This window comes from Anolis carolinensis, unplaced genomic scaffold (assembly GCF_035594765.1).
Source record: "Anolis carolinensis isolate JA03-04 unplaced genomic scaffold, rAnoCar3.1.pri scaffold_14, whole genome shotgun sequence".
NCBI lineage: Eukaryota > Metazoa > Chordata > Lepidosauria > Squamata > Dactyloidae > Anolis > Anolis carolinensis.
In genome coordinates, this window is record NW_026943825.1 from 15,178,367 (window position 1) to 15,201,738 (window position 23,372).

Genomic DNA, 23,372 nt, shown 5'->3' on the forward strand with positions numbered 1-23,372 from the left:
AAGGATCTAACATTCATATTTGTTCCAAAATAAGCCTGATTGAACATTAAGATCCTTTGTAAAAGGCTTTCTCTTGGTCCCACCCAAGTTACTCTTGGGTAAGGATATTGGCATGGACAGTCTTTGAGATAGTCCATAAAGGACTTTATGGGTCATATCCAGCATTATATGGACCCTAACCCAGGAAAAACATGGGTGATACTAAGAAAAGCCTTCTACAGAAGATCCTAACACTCAGTCAGGCTCATATTGGAACGGATAGTCTTTCAGATAGTCTGTAAAGGACTTTATGGGACATATCCAACATTATATGGACCCTTACCTAGGAATAACTTGGGTAGGAGTAAGAAAAAGCCTTCTACAGAGAATCTTAACACTCAGTCAGGTTCATATTGGAATGGATGGTCTTTTGGATAATCTATAAAGCACTTTATGGGTCATATCCAACATTATATGGACCCTTACCCAAGAATAACTTGGGTGGGACCAAGAGAAAGCCTAAGGATCTTAACATTCATATCCGTTCCAATATGAGCCTGACTGAACATTAAGATCCTTTGTAGAAGGATTTCTTTTGGTCCCACCCAAGTTACTCTTGGATAAGGATATTGGCATGGACAGTCTTTGAGATAGTCCATAAAGGACTCTATGGGTCATATCCAACATTATATGGACCCTTACCCAGGAATAACCTGGGTGAGACTAAGAAAAAGCCTTCTACAGAAGATCGTAACACTCAATCAGGCTTATATTGGAATGAATAGTCTTTCAGATAGTCTATAAAGGACTTTATGGGTCATATCCAACACTAGATGGATTCTTACCCAGGAGTAACTTCCATCAAACGTATTGGACTTTCTAACATAAGGTTGTGTCTACCACTCAAGTTGGAAATAAGACCCACGGAAGAGTAGGAGACTAAGGATGCAACGACACTGTAGAACAGGCATCCCCAGACTAAGGCCACCTATGTCTTATGAGATTGTCTAGATGTTCTTTGAAGGTCTCTTTGCTTACCTATGGTCTTATGAGATTGTCTAGATGTTCTTTGAAGGTCTCTTTGCTTAGCTACGGCCTTATGAGACCATCTAGATGGCTTTTGGAGGTCATTTTCCTTACCTATGGTCCTATGAAACTGTCTAGATGGCCTTTGAGGGTCCCTTTCCTTACCTATGGTCTTATTAGATCATCTAGATGGCTTTTGGAGATCACTTTCCTTACCTATGGTCCTATGAAACCATCTAGATGGTCTTTGGGGGGCCCTTTCCTTACCTATGGTCTTATGAGACCATCTAGATCAGGGGTCCCTAAATGAAAGCCCGTGGGCCGGATGCGGTCCTCCAAGGTCCTTTACCAGACCCCTGTCCTAAACTTTAGACTTAGGGTTGACCTAAGTCTGAAACGACTTGAAGTCAGACAACAACAACAATCTTGGTTTTGGACTATTTCATCCTAGTCTGGCCCCCTAACAGTCTGAGGGATTGTGAATTGGCCCTCTACTTAAAAAGTTTGAGGATCCCTGCTGTAGAATGAACTCGGGTTGATACCACTTCAATTGCCTTGGCTCAATAGTATGGAATTATAGGAGCTATAGTTTGGTGAGAATCCAACACTCTTTGGCAGAGAAGACTAGCAAAATTACAGTTCCCAGGATTCTACAGCACTGAGCCATGACAGTTAAGGTAGTGCCAACCCACATTTATTCTACATAGATGCAACCAAAGTAAGGACTGATGGTAGTTACATACAGCAACATCTGGAAGACTGAACTTTCTTTCCAGTCTTTCTTGAGAGTAAGCATACTCAGATACAAGCACAAGATCAGAGTCAGCAAAGCTTTGGCTTACCTGGTCTCCAAGCGCTCAGGACCTTCTGCAAAGAGCTGGGGCTGGGATGGAATAGATCCCCTAAGTTTTGGGGAACTTTTATACTTCTCTGAGAAGATCTGATTGATGTTGAAACAATCCCCCTTGGGTTGATAGCCATCAACTGTCAACAAACACCGACTTCTTACCCAACTCCAATTTTTCCATCAACACTGTGGACATCAAAGAGGAAAAGAAAATGGCCTTTTGTCCACGCGGCTGGTTTGGTGGGGGAAATATTTTCCAGTGAAGTCTCCTGCAATCAGCAGATGTTCTTGAGCCAAAGGAAAATTCCAGCAGAGGTAAGTTTCCATCTTCTTTAGATACTTCTTTAGATACATCCTTCCTTCTTTTTTTGCTCTCAATCAGAGAGGGTTTGGGGGAGACCATTGAGGCCTGGCTTGATGATATGATGGAACTCAACAGTGGATTTCCAGGGCTGTTTGGGGGAACCCACACATGTTACAGTGCTGTTTATGGAGACCCTCCTAATTTCCAGTGTTATTTTGAAGATCCACCTGACTTCCAGTGTTAGTTATAGAAACCCACTTCATTTCTCATTTTTTGGAGGTCCACCTAATTTCGAGTATTGTTTTGAAAGATTCCCCTCATTTCCAGTGATATTTATGGAAGTCCACCTAATTTCCAGGGCTGTTTTTGGAGGTCCATCTAATTTCCAGTGGCATTTGGTAAGACCCCCTAATTTCCAGTGATATTTATGGAAGTCCACCTAATTTCCAGGGCTGTTTTTGGAGGTCCATCTAATTTCCAGTGGCATTTGGCAAGACCCCCTAATTGCCAGTGATATTTATGGAAGTCCACCTAATTTCCAGGGCTGTTTTTGGAGGTCCATCTAATTTCCAGTGGCATTTGGCAAGACCCCCTAATTTCCAGTGATATTTATGGAAGTCCACCTAATTTCCAGGGCTGTTTTTGGAGGTCCATCTAATTTCCAGTGGCATTTGGCAAGACCCCCTAATTGCCAGTGATATTTATGGAAGTCCACCACATTTCCAGAACTGTTTTTGGAGGTCCACCTAATTTCCAGGGCTGTGTGATGAGACTCACTATTCTCCAGTGATATTTCTGGAAGCCCACCAAATTTCCAGGGCTGTTTTTGGAGGTCCACCTAATTTCAACTATTGTTTTGAGAGGTCCACCTAATTTTTATGCTGTTTGGTGAGACCTCATAATTTCCAGTGTTATTTATGAAGGTTCAGCTCATTTCTAGGACTGTTTTTGGAAGTCCACCAAATTTCTAGGGCTGTTTTTGGAGGTCCACCTAATTTCAAGAATTGTTTTGAGAGGTACGCCTGATTTTTTATGCTGTTTGCTGAGACCTCATGATTGCCAGTACTGTTTGTGGGGGCCCATCTAATTTCTAGTATAGTTTTGAAACATACACCTTTTTTCCAGGGCAATTTTGGGACACCTACCTAATTTCCACTGCTGTTTGTGGAGGTCCACCTAATTTCAAGATTGTTTGGAGAAGTCCATTTAATTTCAAGCATTGTTTGGAGAGGTCCACCTAACTTCTAGTGCTGTTTTGGTGGAATCCACCTGATTTCCTGTGTTGTTTGTGGAGGTCCAACTAATTTCCAATGCTGTTTTAGGAGACCTGTCTTATTTTCATTGTGTTATGAAGCAGCACAATTTGGTTTGCATTTGAGGCTGCTTGTCAATTAAAAAACAACAACCACTTTCCTCTAAAACAAAGGTGTCCAACTTGTGGCTCTCCAGATATCTGGACCTCCGACTCCCAGAAGCCCTAGCCAGCTTGTCCAATGGCCAGGAATTCTGGGAGCTGAAGTCCAATATATCTAAAAAGCCACAAGTTTGACCCCAAACAAATGAGTTGGTTGGACCTCCACTTGGGTTTTGGGTGCGGTTCTTTCCAAAGGAGGTCAACAAGCTTGAATGTGTCCCAAGAAGGACAGCCCAGATGGGTGAAAGGTCTGGAAACGGAGGCCTGAGAGGTAAAGTTATGGGGCGGTATATCTCCCAGAGATGAGTGAAAGGTGAAAAGATAAGATCTTCAGATATCTGCGGGGTTTTCACGTTGGAGATGGCTTGTTTGGGGCTGGGTTTGAATTAGAAGAGAGGTGATTCCAGCCAAAGATCAGATAGAACTTACCACTAATGAAGTTTGACCTTTACTACCGTGGCTCAATGTTATGAAATCCTGGGAGTGGTAGTTTGGCAGAGAAGGCTAAAGATCCTGTAAAACCACAGATCCCGGGAATTCCATTGCATGGACTCATATCAACCAAAGTGGTGTCAAAGTGGTGAGGAAAGCAATATGGCGGGGGGGGGGGGAGTATGTAAGGTAATAAAAGAACTATATACTGAAAACAAAGCTACTATCTCAGTTAACGGGGAACAAATTAGACAAATAAACATTAACAGGGGAACTAAACAGGGATGCCCCCTTTCCCCAGCCCTATTCTCATTGGCCATTGAACCCTTAGCAAATTCAGAAGGAACAACCCAGCTATTAAAGGTTATAAGGTGGGCAAGGAAGTCACCAAAATTAATCTATACGCTGATGATGTTATGATAATTTTAGGGGAGGTGGAGGAGTCACCACAATTAATATTCAGAACAGTTAAGGATTTTGGTAAAACTTCTGGCCTCACAATTAATTTAGGGAAATCAGAGATTCTACATAAAAATCTAACATGGGAAGAACTTAAGAAGGTTCAAAACATCATGGGAATACAACTGGGGAATAAGAAGATGAAATACCTGGGAGTAGATATACCAAAAATATTAATAATATTATACCAATGAACTACAATCATTTATGGAAAAAATATGAGCAAACAAATCATTTCATGGGGAAAGAAATTTCGAGATATCTCCTCAAGGCTAAAAATTTACAAGATGAAGATCTTGCCCAAGTTCTTATTCTTGTTCCAAACCCTCCCGGTGAATATCCCTATCAATTTGTTGAAGAAATGGGATAACTCTTTCAAAAATGGGTAGTGGGAGGAAACAAAAACAGAATTGCTAACATTCCAAAGGATCATTTAAAATGTCATTTAAGCATTAGTTACTTTTGGTATTATGTATATTGAAATAAGACATGCATCGCTAAAATTTTGTTAATTGTTGGAATGTAATAAAAATTTTAAAAAACCAAAGTGGTGTCAAACCACATCCATTCCATAGTGCAGATGCACTCTAAAGCTGTGCAATGCTTTTTATAGTACTGGACCATCACCATTGAATATTGAGAAGCAAGAATCAGAGGCCAAATACAAAATGCATTTAATGGAATTCTTGAAGCGTTGCAAGAAACGAGGAATGCTGAAAGACAGCAATCCAAATGGATTACATTTTGTTGCCTCGCACCTCACTCATAAAATCACCTTTCGGGTGAAACTGGAGAAATGCAAACATCACATAATCCTCAGGAGTGATTGTAGTTCAACATGTGAAACCCAAAGGCTGTCGGAAAAATTAATCCGGGTTCCTCGTCAATAGAAAGCAGAAGTTGAAAATTTTGCACACAGGTTGTCTTTTGATCCGCCAAGTACGCCTCTGAGTCTGTTCAGGGACTTCCAAGTTGCCCATTGTTGGTTTGTCCCTCATGGGGGACCATCCAGTTGGGACTGCCTGATTTTGCTGCTCACAGAGATATTATTGCTGTTGCTGGAGGAACATTAAGAGGAGTGGTGGTTCTCATGAAACTTTTCCTTGATTTAAGTCTACTGGGAAGAGGTTGATAGCTATACAGTGGGTGGCTTTCGCAGTGTTCAACCTTATTTCTCTTCCAGTTAGCAGCAACATCAGGGGGGACAATGCCAACTAGCTTATAGAGTCTACCCAGAAGTGTAGGTTTAAGACATCCTGTGATTATTCTACATGTCTCATTCAGTGCTATGTCCACCTGCTTCACATGGGCAGACTTGTGCCAAACAGGGCAGGCATACTCAGAAGTTGAGTAAAACAAGGCCAGGGCTGATGTTCTTATTACTTGTGGGTCTGCACCCTATCCATTATTAGTACGTTTCCGCAGGATGTTATTGCGTGCAGCTACTTTGTGCTTGGTGTTTGTGTTATTTCCCCAACCTTATTTTCCATCTTCCTCGCTATGATACTTCATCTTGTTGATGGGAAGCTTCCCACTGGAGTGGAAATCATCTATCAGACAGATGGCAAGCTATTTAACCTCAGCAGACTGAGAGCCAAAACTAAGGTCACAACAACATCTGTTATAGAACTCCAATATGTCGATGACAATGAAATCTGTGCGCATTCAGAAGAAGATCTGCAAGCCACTCTAAACACCTTTGCAGAAGCATACGGGAAGCTCAGCCTCTCATTGAACATCGAGAAAACCAAAGTGCTCTTCCAACAGGCACCAGCCAATCCCTCTGCAAGGCCAGAAATACAGCTCAATGGTGTAACGTTAGAAAATGTTGACCATTTCTGCTTCCTTGGCAGCCACCTCTCAACAAAAGTCAATACTGACACCAGGCCTGTAGCGAAGGGGGGGCGGGGGGTAGGGGTTCAACCCTCCCCCTGAAATTTTTCAGGTTATTAAAAAAACCTGGTTTACTCATGAATTTTAACTGGTTAACCAAATCCCCATGCTAAGTCTATGAGACGGAAAACATTAAGAGTCCCTCCAGGCACTATCTCAAGCAGATATTGACAGGTTTGTAGCGGGGGTCGGGGTGCTAGGGGTTCAACCCCCCCCCCTGAAATTTTCAACCCCCCCCCCCCCCGAATTTTTTTTCTGGCTACAGCCCTGACTGACACTGAAATACAACACCACCTGAGCTCTGCGAGTGCAGCATTCTTCTGAATGAAGCAGAGAGTGTTTGAGGATTGGGACATCTGTAGGGACACCAAGGGACTTGTTTATAAAGCTATTGTCCTTCCAACCCTGCTCTACGCCTGCAAAACGTGGACTGTCTACAGACGTCACACTCAACTCCTGAAACAATTTCACCAGCGTTGCCTCTGGAAAATCCTGCAAATTTCTTGGGAAGACAGGTGGACAAATGTCAGCGTGCTGGAAGAAGCAAAGACCACCAGCGTTGAAATGACACTCCTACGCCATCAACCCCACTGGACTGGCTATGTTGTCCAAATGCCCGATCACCGTTTCACAAAGCAGTCACTATACTCCTAACTCACGTAATGTTGGTGGACAGAAAAAGAGGTTGAAGAGGCACGAATGGAGGGCTTAAGGGAGAAACGTGCCAAGAGGAAGATGTATCAAGCCAACTCTCACCAGGACCACTTTCCACCTGGAAACTGATGTCTTCACTATAGAAGAACATGCGGGTCAAGAATAGGTCTCCACAGCCACCTACGCACTGACCACCAAGACACTACACTTGGAGGACCATCATCCTCGGGTTACGAGGGATCGTCTAAGTAAGTAAGTAAGTAAGTAAGTAAGTCTGTAAGTAAGGTGTTTGCACAGTGTTTCCTAAATGTTAGTGTTCAGTCTAAGGTGATGCCAAGATATTTAGGGTGGGAACAGTGTTCAAGCTCTTAGCCTTCCCTTGATAGTGTTTCCATATCTCCTAAGTTGGGAAACTTGGAAACCCCCATCAATAATCCCCTCTGTGTGGCTTCATTTTTTTTCAGCTCTCACTTTATTGACTCTCCGTTGCAAAACCTGAAATTGAAAATACCGCAGGCGTCTTAGGAAACAAGTGAAGCAAGAGCCATTTCTCTCTTTTATTTCCTGAAGGAAAATGCCGATATGGAGAACAACAGTCAACCCAGCCCAGTCTTGTCTCCAAAACCCAGCTAGATTGAATAAATGTCCAATTTCCAAAAGCTATTCCTGAAAAGTCAGATGTTGGGAGACTACAGCTCCCATCCTTCCTTAGCATGCAAGCTACTGCTACTAAAATCCTAATGTCAGTGCCTTCAAAGTCCAGGAAAACCATAATAATAATGGAAGGGTCTTATAATCTTAATATTAAATCATCAGCGAACATTGTCATTTTCTTTGCAATATAATTTTTATTTATTTCTTAAGAGTGTCAATACATCGAAAGTGGGAGAATTTCCAATGGCTATTCCTGAAAAGTCATCCGGCTCTGCCAGATGTTGGGAGACTACAGCTCCCATCCTTCCTTAGCATGCAAGCTACTGCTACTAAAATCCTAAAGTCAGTGACTTAAATGTCCAGGAAAACCATAATAATAATGGAAGGGTCTTATAATCTTAATATTAAATCATCAGCGAACATTGTCATTTTCTTTGCAATATAATTTTTATTTATTTCTTAAGAGTGTCAATACATCGAAAGTGGGAGAATTTCCAATGGCTATTCCTGAAAAGTCATCCGGCTCTGCCAGATGTTGGGAGACTACAGCTCCCATCCTTCCTTAGCATGCAAGCTACTGCTACTAAAATCCTAACGTCAGTGACTTAAAAGTCCAGGAAAACCATAATAATAATGGAAGGGTCTTATAATCTTAATATTAAATCGTCAGCGAACATTGACATTTTCTTTGCAATATAATTTTTATTTATTTCTTAAGAGTGTCAATACATCGACAGTGGGACAACAAAATAAATAGTAAAGAATAGTAGGAAGGGAAGACAGAAGAGAAAAGAGAAAAAAATTAAAAAGGAAAAAAAGACGACGGTGCAATTTGACTTCCCATCTTATGCTTCGAAGACTTTTTTCTCGTCTTTTCTGATACTTTTTCATTTCTTCTAGCCACCAACTTTTTTGTTTGTTTTTATATGCAAGACAGATCTATCATGAAGTCCATTTTCCTTTTTCTCAAGAAGTTTGCAACATTTGTCCAGTCTGCTTTATTTTTCCCTTCTCTTATTTTTTGTGTCAAAATGTCCATTTGTATAATGTCTAGTATTTTAATTAGCCAATCTTCAACCTTTGGGACTTCTTCCCCTTTCCACACTCTTGCTAGTTGAGCTAATGTGGAATAGTATTCTATCTTCATTTTTATTGAATGTTGCAGTTGTAAATCCTAATAGATACGTTTCTGGTTTTAATTTAAATTTTCTTTACTTAGGAGAAAATGTAGTGGGAGGAACTGGGAAGGAGTCAAATAGTTCTCTGCTCCGGGGTTGGTGAAAAGATCATTCCTATCAACTATTAATTCAGACGAGAAAAATGTTAGCCTTTTGCTTTGGATTCAGCAAAGGAAATTTTTTTCAAGGGAAGTAGAACTGGTTTTTTCCTTTTTTTAAAACTCCCAGTGGAAATTTACTGGTGTCTAGGGATCCGCCCATCTATACACATAATAAAAGTGAAAATTATCTAGGACTGGGACCCACAGCAGCCCACACAAATCTAGAATTTAATAGGAGAAATATTAAAATAGAATTAAGAATTTCAGTTATTAAAACAAGTGCAAAAAATCCCTTAAAATACCCTCTGTGAACAACGAGGTCAATGAAAGAGCTCCGATTGAAAGCTAAGTCTTAAATATTATCTTATCTCCTTTTGCAGTTCTCACCAGTGGATACCAAGGTCCCCTTATAATGGGAAGTGAAGCAAAACTACCTCTCTCTGCTCTCAGATCTTTGTATTGTATTGTATTCCTTTTTTCCGATCTTGTTTGTAATGTAAGGCTGCCCTCTAGTGGCTAAAGATGAAATGACAGGCTATAGGCATTTCAATTGGAAGACAAAATTCTGCCTTTTTTGAAGGTCCACATTTGTAAGCACATTGACATTGAAGAAGATGAGAATAATGATTTGATCAGAGTTGGACAGTCTTATCTTAAATTTGACCTTTATGTAAATATTCATAAACATATAATAATAATAATAATAATAATAATAATAATAATAATAATAATGGCACAACAAAACATTGCATGGAAAGTTCTTTGACAAAATTGAAGGAAAAGCTGGGAAGGAGAAGACCTGGCTCTGGCTCATGAATGGGACCCTGAAGAAGGAGACAGAAGGCCTGATCCTTGCAGCCCAGGAGCAAGACATCAGGACAAATAATAATAATAATAATAATAATAATAATAATAATAATAATAATATCCCCTGAAGAAGGAGACAGAAGGCCTGATCCTTGCAGCCCAGGAGCAAGACATCAGGACAAAGGCAATCAAGGCCAAGATCGAAATATCAGCTGATGACCCAAAATGCAGACTCTGCAAGGAAACCCACGAAACCATGGATCATCTCCTCAGCTGCTGTAAGAAAATTGCACAGACAGACTACAAACAGAGGCACAACTCTGTGGCCCAAATGATCAATTGGAACTTATGCCTCAAGTACCACCTCCCAGCAGCAAAGAACTGGTGGGATCACAAACCTGCAAAAGTATTGGAAAATGAGCACGCAAAGATACTGTGGGACTTCCGAATCCAGACTGACAAAGTTCTGGAACACAACACACCAGGCATCACAGTTGTAGAAAAGAAAAAGGTTTGGATCATGGATGGAACTTTGGAACACTTCCCAAGTGTCTAGGACTGTGTGATGTATTTTCGGATGATGCGTGCAGATCCCAGTCGGGTGGCCTTTTGCAGTTGGCAGATCGTGATTTTGTCAATGTCTATTCTTTCCAAATGCCGGCTGAGATCTTTTGGCAAGGCACCTAGTGTGCCCATCACCACCGGGACCACCTGCACTGGTTTCTGCCAGAGTCTTTGAAGTTCAATCTTGAGGTCCTGAGAGCGGCTGAGTTTTTCCTGTTGTTTTTCGTCAATGCGACTGTCACCTGGGATGGCGACATCAATGATCCAAACCTTTTTCTTTTCCACAACTGTGATGTCTGGTGTGTTGTGTTCCGGAACTTTGTCAGTCTGGATTCGGAAGTCCCACAGTATCTTTGTGTGTTCATTATTATTATTATTATTATTATTATTATTATTATTATTATTGGTGGCAGTTGTTACACAATGTGCACCCAACTGATGGATCTGGACCAAACATAGCACAAATACCCAATAAGACCAACTTTGAATTTTGGTGGAGTTTGTGGGGTGGGAATGACCCAGCATGATGGTAATTGCAGTTCTCCCTCCATCCAGTCACAGCAAGAGGAGGAGTTTTGGTGGGAGGATTCACCATCCGTATCCAAAAAGGAAGAGAAGGACAGGTGGAGAGATCTTCAACCTTCAACTCAAAGGGGTTCCTAAGACCATCAGAAATATGTGTTTTCTGGTGGTCTTTGGTAACCCCTCTGACACCCCCTCATGATCCCTCCAGGGGTCTCGACCCCCAGGTTGAGAAACGCTACCTTAACCTGTCATATCAATGGGGTATTCTTGTGTCTCCCATGAAATGCTAGTATGGAATGCACAAAACCTTAAGCACACGATAACCAATCTCCTTCTCTGGAAGACATGAAAGACTCAATCCAAGGCTCCTTGGTTTGTTACAAGGTGTCTTTATTCAACATTTTGGACTCAAACATGGTGGACAATATATCATTGCAGAACATATATATCGCTCATCCCATCTGACGCTACTTGGCTCAAATAAGGAGGGGCGGATGCAAAGCCTGAAGAGCCGCACCAATGGGAAGGAGTTATGGGAGATGAAGGCCAGAAGATGTGGATCCATGGGAGGTGAAGGCCAGAAGATCCCCAGGACCTATGGGAGATGAAGGCTAGAAAATGTGGACTTATGGGAGATGAAGGCCAGAAAATGTGGACCCATGGGAGATGAAGGCCAGACGATGTGGACCTATGGGAGTTGAAGGTGTGGACCCATGGGAGATGAAGGCCAGACGATGTGGACCTATGGGAGATGAAGGCCAGAAGGTGTGGACCCATGGGAGGTGAAGGCCAGAAGGTGTGGACCCATGGGAGGTGAAGGCCAGACGATGTGGACCCATGGAAGGTGAAGGCCAGAAGATGTGGACCTATGGGAGATGAAGGCCAGAAGATGTGGACCTATGGGAGATGAAGACCAGAAGGTGTGGACCCATAGGAGGTGAAGGCCAGAAGATGTGGACCTATGGGAGATGAAGGCCAGAAGGTGTGGACCTATGGGAGATGAAGGCCAGAAGGTGTGGACCTATGGGAGGTGAAGGCCAGAAGATGTGGACCTATGGGAGATGAAGGCCAGAAGGTGTGGACCTATGGGAGGTGAAGGCCAGAAGGTATTGGAATCCTAACCCCAAGATCTGAAATATATGCTGCAATGGGTTCTTCTCCGAAGGAGTGGCGCTCAATCCTTGTCGGGTCCACACCGGTCCTCCTTGTGGCTGAGGCGGTGGGCATCGTCAGCCACTTTGAGGAAAATGCGGACGGTCTCCTCAAAAGTCAGAACCTTGTCTTTATTGATGTCCGACTCTTTGAAGAGCTGCTCGATGTAACCGGGGCGGTTACGGCCCTGAAGGGAAGAAAAGAAGACGGAATGAAACCTGAACATTGCTACATTGAGTCCCGGAGGTGGGTCGGGTGGCCATGTTTACTAGAACCACAGTTGGAAAGGGACCCCCAAAGGCAATCCAGTCCAACCTCATTCTGCCACAATTGGAACTTTGCCCAGAACTAGATACAGGACTATTCCAGGCGAGGCCTGACCAAAGCAGAAGACTATGACTTCCCTTGATCTAGATACTATCCTCTTATTGATGCAAACTAGATTCACGTTAACTTTTTGGATGCTGCACCACACTCTTGGCTCCTGTTCAGCTTGTGGTCAAATCAGACTCCTATTGATACAACCAACAATTGCATTAGCCTCTTGAGCCACCGCGTCACACAGTTGGCTCATGTTCAGCTTATGGTCTTGGATGGATGGGTGGACAGTCAGAGAGATACGATTGGAGGTATCCTTGAGCCAAGGTGCTAGATAGATAGATGATAGGGTAGATAGATTTGTGTGCCTCCTTGAGCAGAGAAGTAATATGGATGGATGGATAGATAGATTGATAGATAGATAGATAGACAGACAGACAGACAGACAGATAATAGGATAGATAGATAGATAGATAGATAGATAGATAGATAGATAGATGATAGATAGATAGATAGATAGATAGATAGATAGATAGATAATAGGATAGATGTGTGTGTCCCATTGAGCAGAGAAGTAATATGGATGGACGGCTAGATAGATAGATAGATAGATAGATAGATAGATAGATAGATAGATAGATAATAGGGTAGGTAGATTTGTGTGCCTCCTTGAACAGCGTATTAATATGGATGGATAGATAGATAGATAGATAGATAGATAGATAGATAGATAGATAGAGATAGATAGATAGATGATAGGGTAGATAGATGTGTGTGTCTCCTTGAGCAGAGAAGTAATATGGATGGATGGATGGATGGATGGATGGATGGATGGATGGATAGATCATTCAATCAATAGATACATCCTTGAGCAGAGCAGTAATATGGATAGATGGATGGATGGATGGATGGATGATAGATAGATAGATAGATAGATAGATAGATAGATAGATAGATAGATAGATAGATAGATAGATCATTCAATCGATAGATACATCCTTGAGCAGAGAAGTAATATGGATGGATGGATGGATGGATGGATGGATGGATGGATGGATGGATGGATGGATGGATGGATGGATAGATAGATAGATAGATAGATAGATAGATAGATAGATCATTCAATCGATAGATACATCCTTGAGCAGAGCAGTAATATGGATGGATGGATGGATGGATGGATGGATGGATGATAGATAGATAGATAGATAGATAGATAGATAGATAGACAGACAGATGGGGTAGATAGACTTGTGCCTCCTTGAGGAGAGAAGTAATATGGATGGATGGGTGTGAATGGATAGATAGATAATTGATTGATTGATTGATTGATGATAGGGTAGATAGAAAGATAGACAGATAAGGGAGATAGACTTGTGTGCCTCCTTGACCAGAGAATTCAGATGGATGGATGGATGGATCATTTGATTGATAGATACATGTGTGCCTCCTTGAGCAGAACAGTAATATGGATGGATGGATGGATGTAGAGATAGATAGATAGATAGATAGATAGATAGATAGATAGATAGATAGATAGATATAGAGAGATAATAGATAGATACTAGATAGACAGACAGATAGATAGGGTAGACTTGTGTCCCTCCTTGAGCAGAGCAGTAATATGGATGGATGGATGGATGGATGTAGAGATAGATAGATAGATAGATAGATAGATAGATAGATAGATAGATAGATATAGAGAGATAATAGATAGATACTAGATAGACAGACAGATAGATAGGGTAGACTTGTGTCCCTCCTTGAGCAGAGCAGTAATATGGATGGATGGATGGATGGATGTAGAGATAGATAGATAGATAGATAGATAGATAGATAGATAGATAGATAGATAGATAGATAGATAGATAGAGATAGAGAGATAATAGATAGATACTAGATAGACAGACAGATAGATAGGGTAGACTTGTGTCCCTCCTTGAGCAGAGCAGTAATATGAATGGATGGATGGATGGATGGATGGATGGATGGATTGATATCTGGATGCATCCTTGAGTGGAGGTGCAATAGAGATAGGTAGATTAATAGACAGTCAGATGATCAATCAATCAATCAATAGATACATCGATACCTGGATGCTTCCTTGAGCAGAGGTGCAAGATAGGTAGATAGATCTGACCCTAGTCAGATGATAGATCTATCTATCAGTATCTATCTATCAGTAACTATCTATCAATCTATCAGTATCTATCTATCTATCTATCTATCTATCTATCTATCTATCTATCTATCATCTATCTATCTGTCTATCAGTATCTATCTATCTCTATCTATCCATCCACACCTATTCATCCATATTAATTCTCTGCTCAAGGAAACACACAATCTATCTCCTTTGTTCAAGGAGAGCTCCAAGTATATCTTTATCTGTCTGACTGTCCACCCGTCCATTCCAGACCATAAGCTGAACGTGAGCCAACAATGTGATGCGGCAGCTCAAGCGGCCAATGCGATTGTAACCTGCGATTGTAAACCCCTCCCTCCCATGGGGTCTACTTACACAGGCCTCGAGAAACGTGGGCAACTGTTCTTGCAGCATCTCCTTCAGGTCCTGGGGGCTCAGGAAGTCGTCCTTGCCTTGTCGCGGAGAGTACCGGTGGTAAGCGTTTATGATGGTGGTGAAGGCCTTCTCCAGGGTGCAGTTTCCCTCGGCGTCGCCCAACTTCGGCTTGTGCCCGGCGGGAGTGGCATGGGCGTGAGACATGATGTTTCTAGAAAAATCTAGAAAAGATATCCACAACCCCACTTGAACCACTGTGTCTCAATGCTATGGAAATCTGGGAGTTGTAGTTCTGCAGTTCTAGGGTATTGAGACGGCCATGTCTCAATACCATGGTCAGAAGTTTGCTGACTTTTGTGCTTTACTGTATTGTATTGGCACTGAAAATCAATACAGTTTGACACCACAGACACTATTTTAACTGCCACGGCTCATGGGAGTTGTAGTTTGGCAAGGCGTTTCAATTGTACCAAAGAGGCGGTCCTTGGCAAACTACCACTCCCGGGATTTTTTAGTGCCACAGGGTGTATTCTATCGACACTGGATATTTGGGAACCTTAGATAAGAGTCGCAAAGCTGATCCTGGGAGTTGTAGTTTCCCAAGGACACCTTACTCTAAAGCAGGAAAATGAATCTTTGCGAACCATCACCCATTAGGAAGCAGTTGCAAATCTGATCCAAGGAGTTGTAGTTTCCCAAGGACACCTTACTCTAAACCGGGAAAATGAATCTTTAGGAACCCTCGTCCCTTAGATAAGAGTCACAAAGCTGATCCTGGGAGTTGTAGTTTCCCAAGGACACTTTTTCCTAAAGCAAGGAAATGAATCTTTGGGAAACTTCCACTGTTAGGAAAGAGCTGCAAATCTGATCCAAGGAGTTGTAGTTTCCCAAGGACACCTTACTCTAAACCGGGAAAATGAATCTTTAGGAACCCTCGTCCCTTAGGTAAGAGTCACAAAGCTGATCCTGGGAGTTGTAGTTTCCCAAGGACACTTTTTCCTAAAGCAAGGAAATGAATCTTTGGGAAACTTCCCCTCTTAGGAAAGAGCTGCAAAGCTGATCCAAGGAGTTTTAGTTTCCCAAGGACACCTTACTCTAAACCGGGAAAATGAATCTTTAGGAACCCTCGTCCCTTAGATAAGAGTCACAAAGCTGATCCTGGGAGTTGTAGTTTCCCAAGGACACCTTTTTCTAAAGCAAGGAAATGAATCTTTGGGAAACTTCCCCTCTTAGGAAAGAGCTGCAAATCTGATCCAAGGAGTTGTAGTTTCCCAAGGACACCTTACTCTAAACCAGGAAAATGAATCTTTAGGAACCCTCGTCCCTTAGATAAGAGTCACAAAGCTGATCCTGGGAGTTGTAGTTTCCCAAGGACACCTTTTTCTAAAGCAAGGAAATGAAGCTTTGGGAAACTTCCCCTCTTAGGAAAGAGCTGCAAATCTGATCCAAGGAGTTGTAGTTTCCCAAGGACACCTTACTCTAAAGTAGGAAAATGAATCTTTGGTAACCGTCACCCATTAGGAAGCAGCTGCAAAGTTGATCTGGGGAGTTGTAGTTTCCCAAGGACACCTTACTCTAAAGCAAGGAAATGAATCTTTGGGAACCTTCCACTGTTAGGAAAGAGCTGCAAATCTGATCCAAGGAGTTGTAGTTTCCCAAGGACACCTTACTCTAAACCAGGAAAATGAATCTTTAGGAACCCTCGTCCCTTAGATAAGAGTCACAAAGCTGATCCTGGGAGTTGTAGTTTCCCAAGGACAACTTTTTCTAAAGCAAGGAAATGAAGCTTTGGGAAACTTCCCCTCTTAGGAAAGAGCTGCAAATCTGATCCAAGGAGTTGTAGTTTCCCAAGGACACCTTACTCTAAAGTAGGAAAATGAATCTTTGGGAACCCTCTGCCCTTAGGAAAGAGTCGCAAAGATGATACCGGAAAAGTAATCTTTGGGAACCCTCTGCCCTTAGGAAAGAGTTGCAAAGTCAGCTCTGGGAGTTATAGTTTCCAAAGGACATTTTACTCTAGGGCACTTTAGAATAGGGAAATGAATCTTTGGGAAATCTCTACCCTTAGGAAAGAGTTGCAAAGCTGATCCCGGGAAATGAATTTTTGGGAACCCTCTCCACTTAGGAAAGAGCTGCAAAGTCAGTTCTGGGAGTTATAGTTTCCAAAGCACATCTTTCTCTAAGGCACTTTAGAGAAGGAAAATGAATCTTTGGGAAATCTCTGCCCTTAGGAAAGAGTTGCAAAGGTGATCCCGGAAAATGAATTTTTGGGAACCCTCGCCCCTTAGGAAAGAGTTGCAAAGTCAGTTCCGGGAGTTATAGTTTCCAAAGGACATCTTTCTCTTGGGCACTTTAGAGAAGGAAAATGAATCTTTGGGAAATCTCTACCCTTAGGAAAGAGTTGCAAAGGTGATCCCGGGAAATGAATTTTTGGGAACCCTCGCCCCTTAGGAAAGAGTCACAATGCTGATCCCAGAAAATGAATTTTGGGAACCCTCGCCCCTTAGGAAAGAGTTGCAAAACTTGTTCGGGGTTCTGTAGTTCCCAAAGCACATCTTTCTCTAAGGCACTTTAGAGAAGGAAAATGAATCTTTGGGAAATCTCTACCCTTAGGAAAGAGTTGCAAAGCTGATCCCAGGAAATGAATTTTTGGGAACCCTCGCCCCTTAGGAAAGAGTTGCAAAGTCAATTCTGAGAGTTATAGTTTCCAAATGACATCTTTCTCTAAGGCACTTTAGAGTAGGAAAATGAATCTTTGGGAAATCTTTACCCTTAGGTAAGAGTTGCAAAGGTGATCCCGGAAAATGAATTTTTGGGAACCCTCGCCCCTTAGGAAAGAGTTGCAAAGCTGGTTCTGGAAGTTATAGTTTCCAAAGCACATCTTTCTCTAGGGCACTTTAGAGAAGGAAAATGAATCTTTGGGAAATCTCTACTCTAAGGAAAGAGTTGCAAAGGTGATCCCGGGAAATGAATTTTTGGGAACCCTCGCCCCTTAGGAAAGAGTCACAATGCTGATCCCAGAAAATGAATTTTGGGAACCCTCGCCCCTTAGGAAAGAGTTGCAAAACTTGTTCGGGGTTCTGTAGTTCCCAAAGCACATCTTTCTCTAAGGCACTTTAGAGAAGGAAAATGAATCTTTGGGAAATCTCTACCCTTAGGAAAGAGTTGCAAAGCTGATCCCGGGAAATGAATTTTTGGGAACCCTCGCCCCTTAGGAAAGAGTTGCAAAGTCAATTCTGAGAGTTATAGTTTCCAAATGACATCTTTCTCTAAGGCACTTTAGAGTAGGAAAATGAATCTTTGGGAAATCTTTACCCTTAGGTAAGAGTTGCAAAGGTGATCCCGGAAAATGAATTTTTGGGAACCCTCGCCCCTTAGGAAAGAGTTGCAAAGCTGGTTCTGGAAGTTATAGTTTCCAAAGCACATCTTTCTCTAGGGCACTTTAGAGAAGGAAAATGAATCTTTGGGAAATCTCTACTCTAAGGAAAGAGTTGCAAAGGTGATCCCGGGAAATGAATTTTTGGGAACCCTCGCCCCTTAGGAAAGAGTCACAATGCTGATCCCAGAAAATGAATTTTGGGAACCCTCGCCCCTTAGGAAAGAGTTGCAAAACTTGTTCGGGGTTCTGTAGTTCCCAAAGCACATCTTTCTCTAAGGCACTTTAGAGAAGGAAAATGAATCTTTGGGAAATCTCTACCCTTAGGAAAGAGTTGCAAAGCTGATCCCGGGAAATGAATTTTTGGGAACCCTCGCCCCTTAGGAAAGAGTTGCAAAGTCAATTCTGAGAGTTATAGTTTCCAAATGACATCTTTCTCTAAGGCACTTTAGAGTAGGAAAATGAATCTTTGGGAAATCTTTACCCTTAGGTAAGAGTTGCAAAGGTGATCCCGGAAAATGAATTTTTGGGAACCCTCGCCCCTTAGGAAAGAGTTGCAAAGCTGGTTCTGGAAGTTATAGTTTCCAAAGCACATCTTTCTCTAGGGCACTTTAGAGAAGGAAAATGAATCTTTGGGAAATCTCTACTCTTAGGAAAGAGTTGCAAAGGTGATCCCAGGAAATGAATTTTGGGAACCCTCGCCCCTTAGGAAAGAGTCACAATGCTGATCCCAGAAAATGAATTTTGGGAACCCTCGCCCCTTAGGAAAGAGTTGCAAAACTTGTTCGGGGTTCTGTAGTTCCCAAAGCACATCTTTCTCTAAGGCACTTTAGAGAAGGAAAATGAATCTTTGGGAAATCTCTACCCTTAGGAAAGAGTTGCAAAGGTGATCCCGGAAAATGAATTTTTGGGAACCCTCGCCCCTTAGGAAAGAGTTGCAAAGTCAGTTCCGGGAGTTATAGTTTCCAAAGGACATTTTTCTCTAGGGCAATTTAGAGGAGGAAAATGTTGCAAAATTTGTTCTGGGATCTGTAGTTCCCAAAGGGCTTTTTCCCCTCTCCCAGTGTTCCGAATTGAGATAAACCGAGCCCAAAATGGAGCAAGAAAATGAGATTCTTGGCACTCACCAAACTCAACGAATGAATCCAGGAGACAAGGCTGATGTCTGGAGGCAACCGGCCTGGGGCTTTTATATACACCTCTCCGGATCCGGATTTCAACAGAAGTGACGAAACTCGCCCGGGCAACGTGGTGTGTACCAACGCCTCGATGTGATGATGACAACAACGTCAAGTTCCTCCTTTCCCCATTTGTGATTTCTTTTCTCTTCCTGGAATGAGTCCACCAAGAGTTTGCAAATCATCGAGCCAACCACAACTTCTCCCTTGTTCTCCCGGTCGCGCAATCATCGCAGTGTGGCAAAATCGAACCCGCTGCAACGAGCCTGTGCAGCCTTTGTTTTCCTTAATTTGTAAATCAAACAAAGGACACCTGAGAGATGCCCAAAATCAATCATTGATCGCACCTCCCGTCTGATTACTATTTTTAGGTTTTAATGTCTTCCGGGCCAGATCTGGCCTGTCAATATTTGTATTAATCTACCATTTTATATTATTATTATTATTATTATTATTATTATTATTATTATTATTATTTTATTATGACACAGCAAACAAGATAGATATGCTGGATTTCGTATCACAAAATCACAAGTCAAACACTTCCCAAGTGTGTGATGTATTATTATTATTATTATTATTATTATTATTATTATTATTATTTATTGTATGACACAGCAAACAAGATAGATATGCTGGATTTCGTATCACAAAATCACAAGTCGAACACTTCCCAGGTGTCTAGGACTGTGTGATGTATTATTATTATTATTATTATTATTATTATTATTATTATTATTATTATGACACAGCAAACAAGATAGATATGCTGGATTTCATATCACAAAATCCCAAGTTGAACACTTCCCAAGTGTCTAGGACTGTGTGATATTATTATTATTATTATTATTATTATTATTATTATTATTATTATTATTAGGAAGTGTTCGACTTGTGATTTTGTGATACGAAATCCAGCATATATATTGTGAATAATTGTGAATTATTATTATTATTATTATTTTATTATGACACAGCAAACAAGATAGATATGCTGGGTTTCATATCACAAAATCACAAGTCGAACACTTCTCAAGTGTCTAGGACTGTGTGATGTATTTTCGGATGATGCGCACAGATCCCAGTCGGGTGGCCTTTTGCAGTTGGCAGATCGTAACTTTGTCAATGTCTATTCTTTCCAAATGCCGGCTGAGATCTTTTGGCACGGCACCCAGTGTGCCCATCACCACCGGGACCACCTGCACTGGTTTCTGCCAGAGTCTTTGAAGTTCAATCTTGAGGTACTGAGAGCGGCTGAGTTTTTCCTGTTGTTTTTCGTCAATGCGACTGTCACCTGGGATGGCGACATCAATGATCCAAACCTTTTTCTTTTCCACAACTGTGATGTCTGGTGTGTTGTGTTCCAGAACTTTGTCAGTCTGGATTCGGAAGTCCCACAGTATCTTTGCGTGCTCATTTTCCAAGACTTTTGCAGGTTTGTGATCCCACCAGTTCTTTTCTGCAGGGAGGTGGGACTTGAGGCATAAGTTCCAATGAATCATTTGGGCCACAGAGTTGTGCCTCTGTTTGTAGTCTGTCTGTGCGATTTTCTTACAGCAGCTGAGGATATGATCCATGGTTTCGTCGGCTTCCTTGCACAGTCTGCATTTGGGGTCATCAGTTGATTTTTCGATCTTGGCCTGAATGGCCTTTGTCCTGATGTCTTGCTCCTGGGCTGCAAGGATCAGGCCTTCTGTCTCCTTCTTCAGGGTCCCATTCGTGAGCCAGAGCCAGGTCTTCTCATTATTATTATTATTATTATTATTATTATTATTATTATTATTATTTGTCCTGATGTCTTGCTCCTGGGCTGCAAGGATCAGGCCTTCTGTCGCCTTCTTCAGGGTCCCATTCGTGAGTGAGAGCCAGGTCTTCTATTATTATTATTATTATTATTATTATTATTATTATTATTATTATTATTAATTGCCTTTGTCCTGATGGCTTGCTCCTGGGCTGCAAGGATCAGGCCTTCTGTCTCTTTCTTCAGGGTCCCATTCGTGAGCCAGAGCCAGGTCTTCTATTATTATTATTATTATTATTATTATTATTATTATTATTATTATTATTAATTGCCTTTGTCCTGATGGCTTGCTCCTGGGCTGCAAGGATCAGGCCTTCTGTCTCCTTCTTCAGGGTCCCATTCGTGAGCCAGAGCCAGGTCTTCTCCTTATCAGCTTTTCCTTCAATTTTGTCAAGGAACTTTCCATGCAATGTTTTGTTGTGCCAGCTACAGATCCCAGGCTTCTATGGGATGGAACCGTGATAGTTAAAGTGGGGCCACAACAAACTACGGATCCTAGCCAGACTAAACTTAAATATTGATGCACCAAAGTCTACAGAAATGTCTACCGAAGACCCCTTCGCATCGAGCAAAGACCTTGTAAAACTGCACATCCCAGGACTCTTGAGTTGAGCCATGTAGTTCGAGTTCCGATCTGCATCAGTCCCAACGTGTAGGTGTCTCTGGACACACCCAGATCGATCCTCAGTTCCCGGAAAGGTGTCGTACGGGAATCTGGAAGGACTCCTTGGCATGTCCCCAACGACCCAGCCCGATGTGGAAATCCAACCAGGTCCTCCTCAAAGGGATGAGCTCAGCAGGAAGAGACGTCCAAGGCATGAAGTTAGATGTTATTTCTGGAGAGGGTTTTGCAATGCCGCCTCGATCGCCATGACTTGGTGTCTCATGATCGTGATGGGATTGCCAAGCCCATAATGCAACGTTGGGTAGATGTGGGGCAAGGAGGTCCCAAAGAGTGGCATCTCACCAAAGGAAGGCCTTTGAGTCACCGGCCCGATCCATTTGAGACCTTGGACTTCCTGATCCACCCTTTGGGGACCTTCCCGCCTCTCCGCTCAATGTGGGGAGTGCTGGGATGTGTAGTTCGGTGTGGCCTCAGAACTCTTAGACAGGGGAGGCAAAAGGAATTGCGAAAAGACAACTCCTTGGACTCCATAACATGGAATCATGTCATACTGCCATGGTCAACGGAGAAGACGTTGGCCATCTGGTTGGGTTGACCATCTGGGGAGTCCTGGGATGTGTAGTTCGATGTGGCCCCAGCACTCTTAGACAGGAGAGGCAAAAGGCATTGCAAAATGACAAGTCCTAGGACTCCATAACATGGAATCATGTCATACTGTAATGGTCAACAGAGAAGACGTTGGCCATCTGGTTGGGTTGACCATCTGGAGAGTCCTGGGATGTGTAGTTCGGTGAAGCCCCAGCACTCTTAGGCATGGGGAGGCAAAAGGAATTGTGAAAAGACAACTCCAAGGACTCCATAACATGGAGCTAAAGCAGTTCGAGTCATGTCATACTGCAATGGTCAACGGAGAAGACGTTGTCCATCTGGTTGGGTTGACCATCCGGTTGGGTCAAAGGACAACTCTTCCCTTTTCAAGTTAGTACTTCCAAGTCAGTTACTTGGACTTTGTGGTGTTTTTAATTCCAAACTTTGAGTAAGATGTCCAAATTCCGGGATTTCTAGTCTGGGCACCTTGGAGAGCTCCATGAAAGAGCCTTTTCATGGCTTCCATTCATCCATCCACACTGTAGAATGAATGGGCACCTTGGAGAACTCCATGAAGAAGCCTTTTCACAGCTTCCATTCATCCATCCACACTTTGATTGACATGAGATCTGAGGAGTCGTAGTTTTGCACGCTCTGGCAAAAGAGACATAACTACAACTCCCAGGACTCCAGAGTATAGAGCCATGGGAATCATCCAAACTACAACTGTGTGCACCCAATTGGTGTAACTTGGTGTTGGTATTGTGTAGACCCTTCCAACGTTGAGGTCCAAACTCAATGCATGTCCTACTATGCATCTCTGCAATTCAGCAACACGATTTGTTAGCATCTCTACTACTTACTTAAGTACTTTTGGGGTGACCTTAGGCAAGTCATACTTTCTCAGCCCCAGAGAAAGGCGACGGAAAGTTTCCTCTGAAGACATCTGGCCAAGGTTCCGTCACCGTGAGTC

The 23,372-nt window shown here is 42.3% G+C and overlaps 1 protein-coding gene across 1 annotated transcript; it reads right to left on the reverse strand.

Moving 5' to 3' along the window:
• Positions 1-11,210: 11,210 nt before the first annotated feature.
• LOC134294342 (protein S100-A8-like) lies at positions 11,211-19,532 on the reverse strand. The gene is made up of 3 exons (XM_062965109.1): positions 19,332-19,532; positions 14,829-15,049; positions 11,211-12,176 (listed from the first exon to the last, which is right to left on the reverse strand). The coding sequence occupies exons 2-3, from the start codon at positions 15,030-15,032 to the stop codon at positions 12,012-12,014; spliced, it is 369 nt and encodes a 122-aa protein (XP_062821179.1). The 5' UTR covers positions 15,033-15,049; positions 19,332-19,532; the 3' UTR covers positions 11,211-12,011.
• Positions 19,533-23,372: the final 3,840 nt, after the last annotated feature.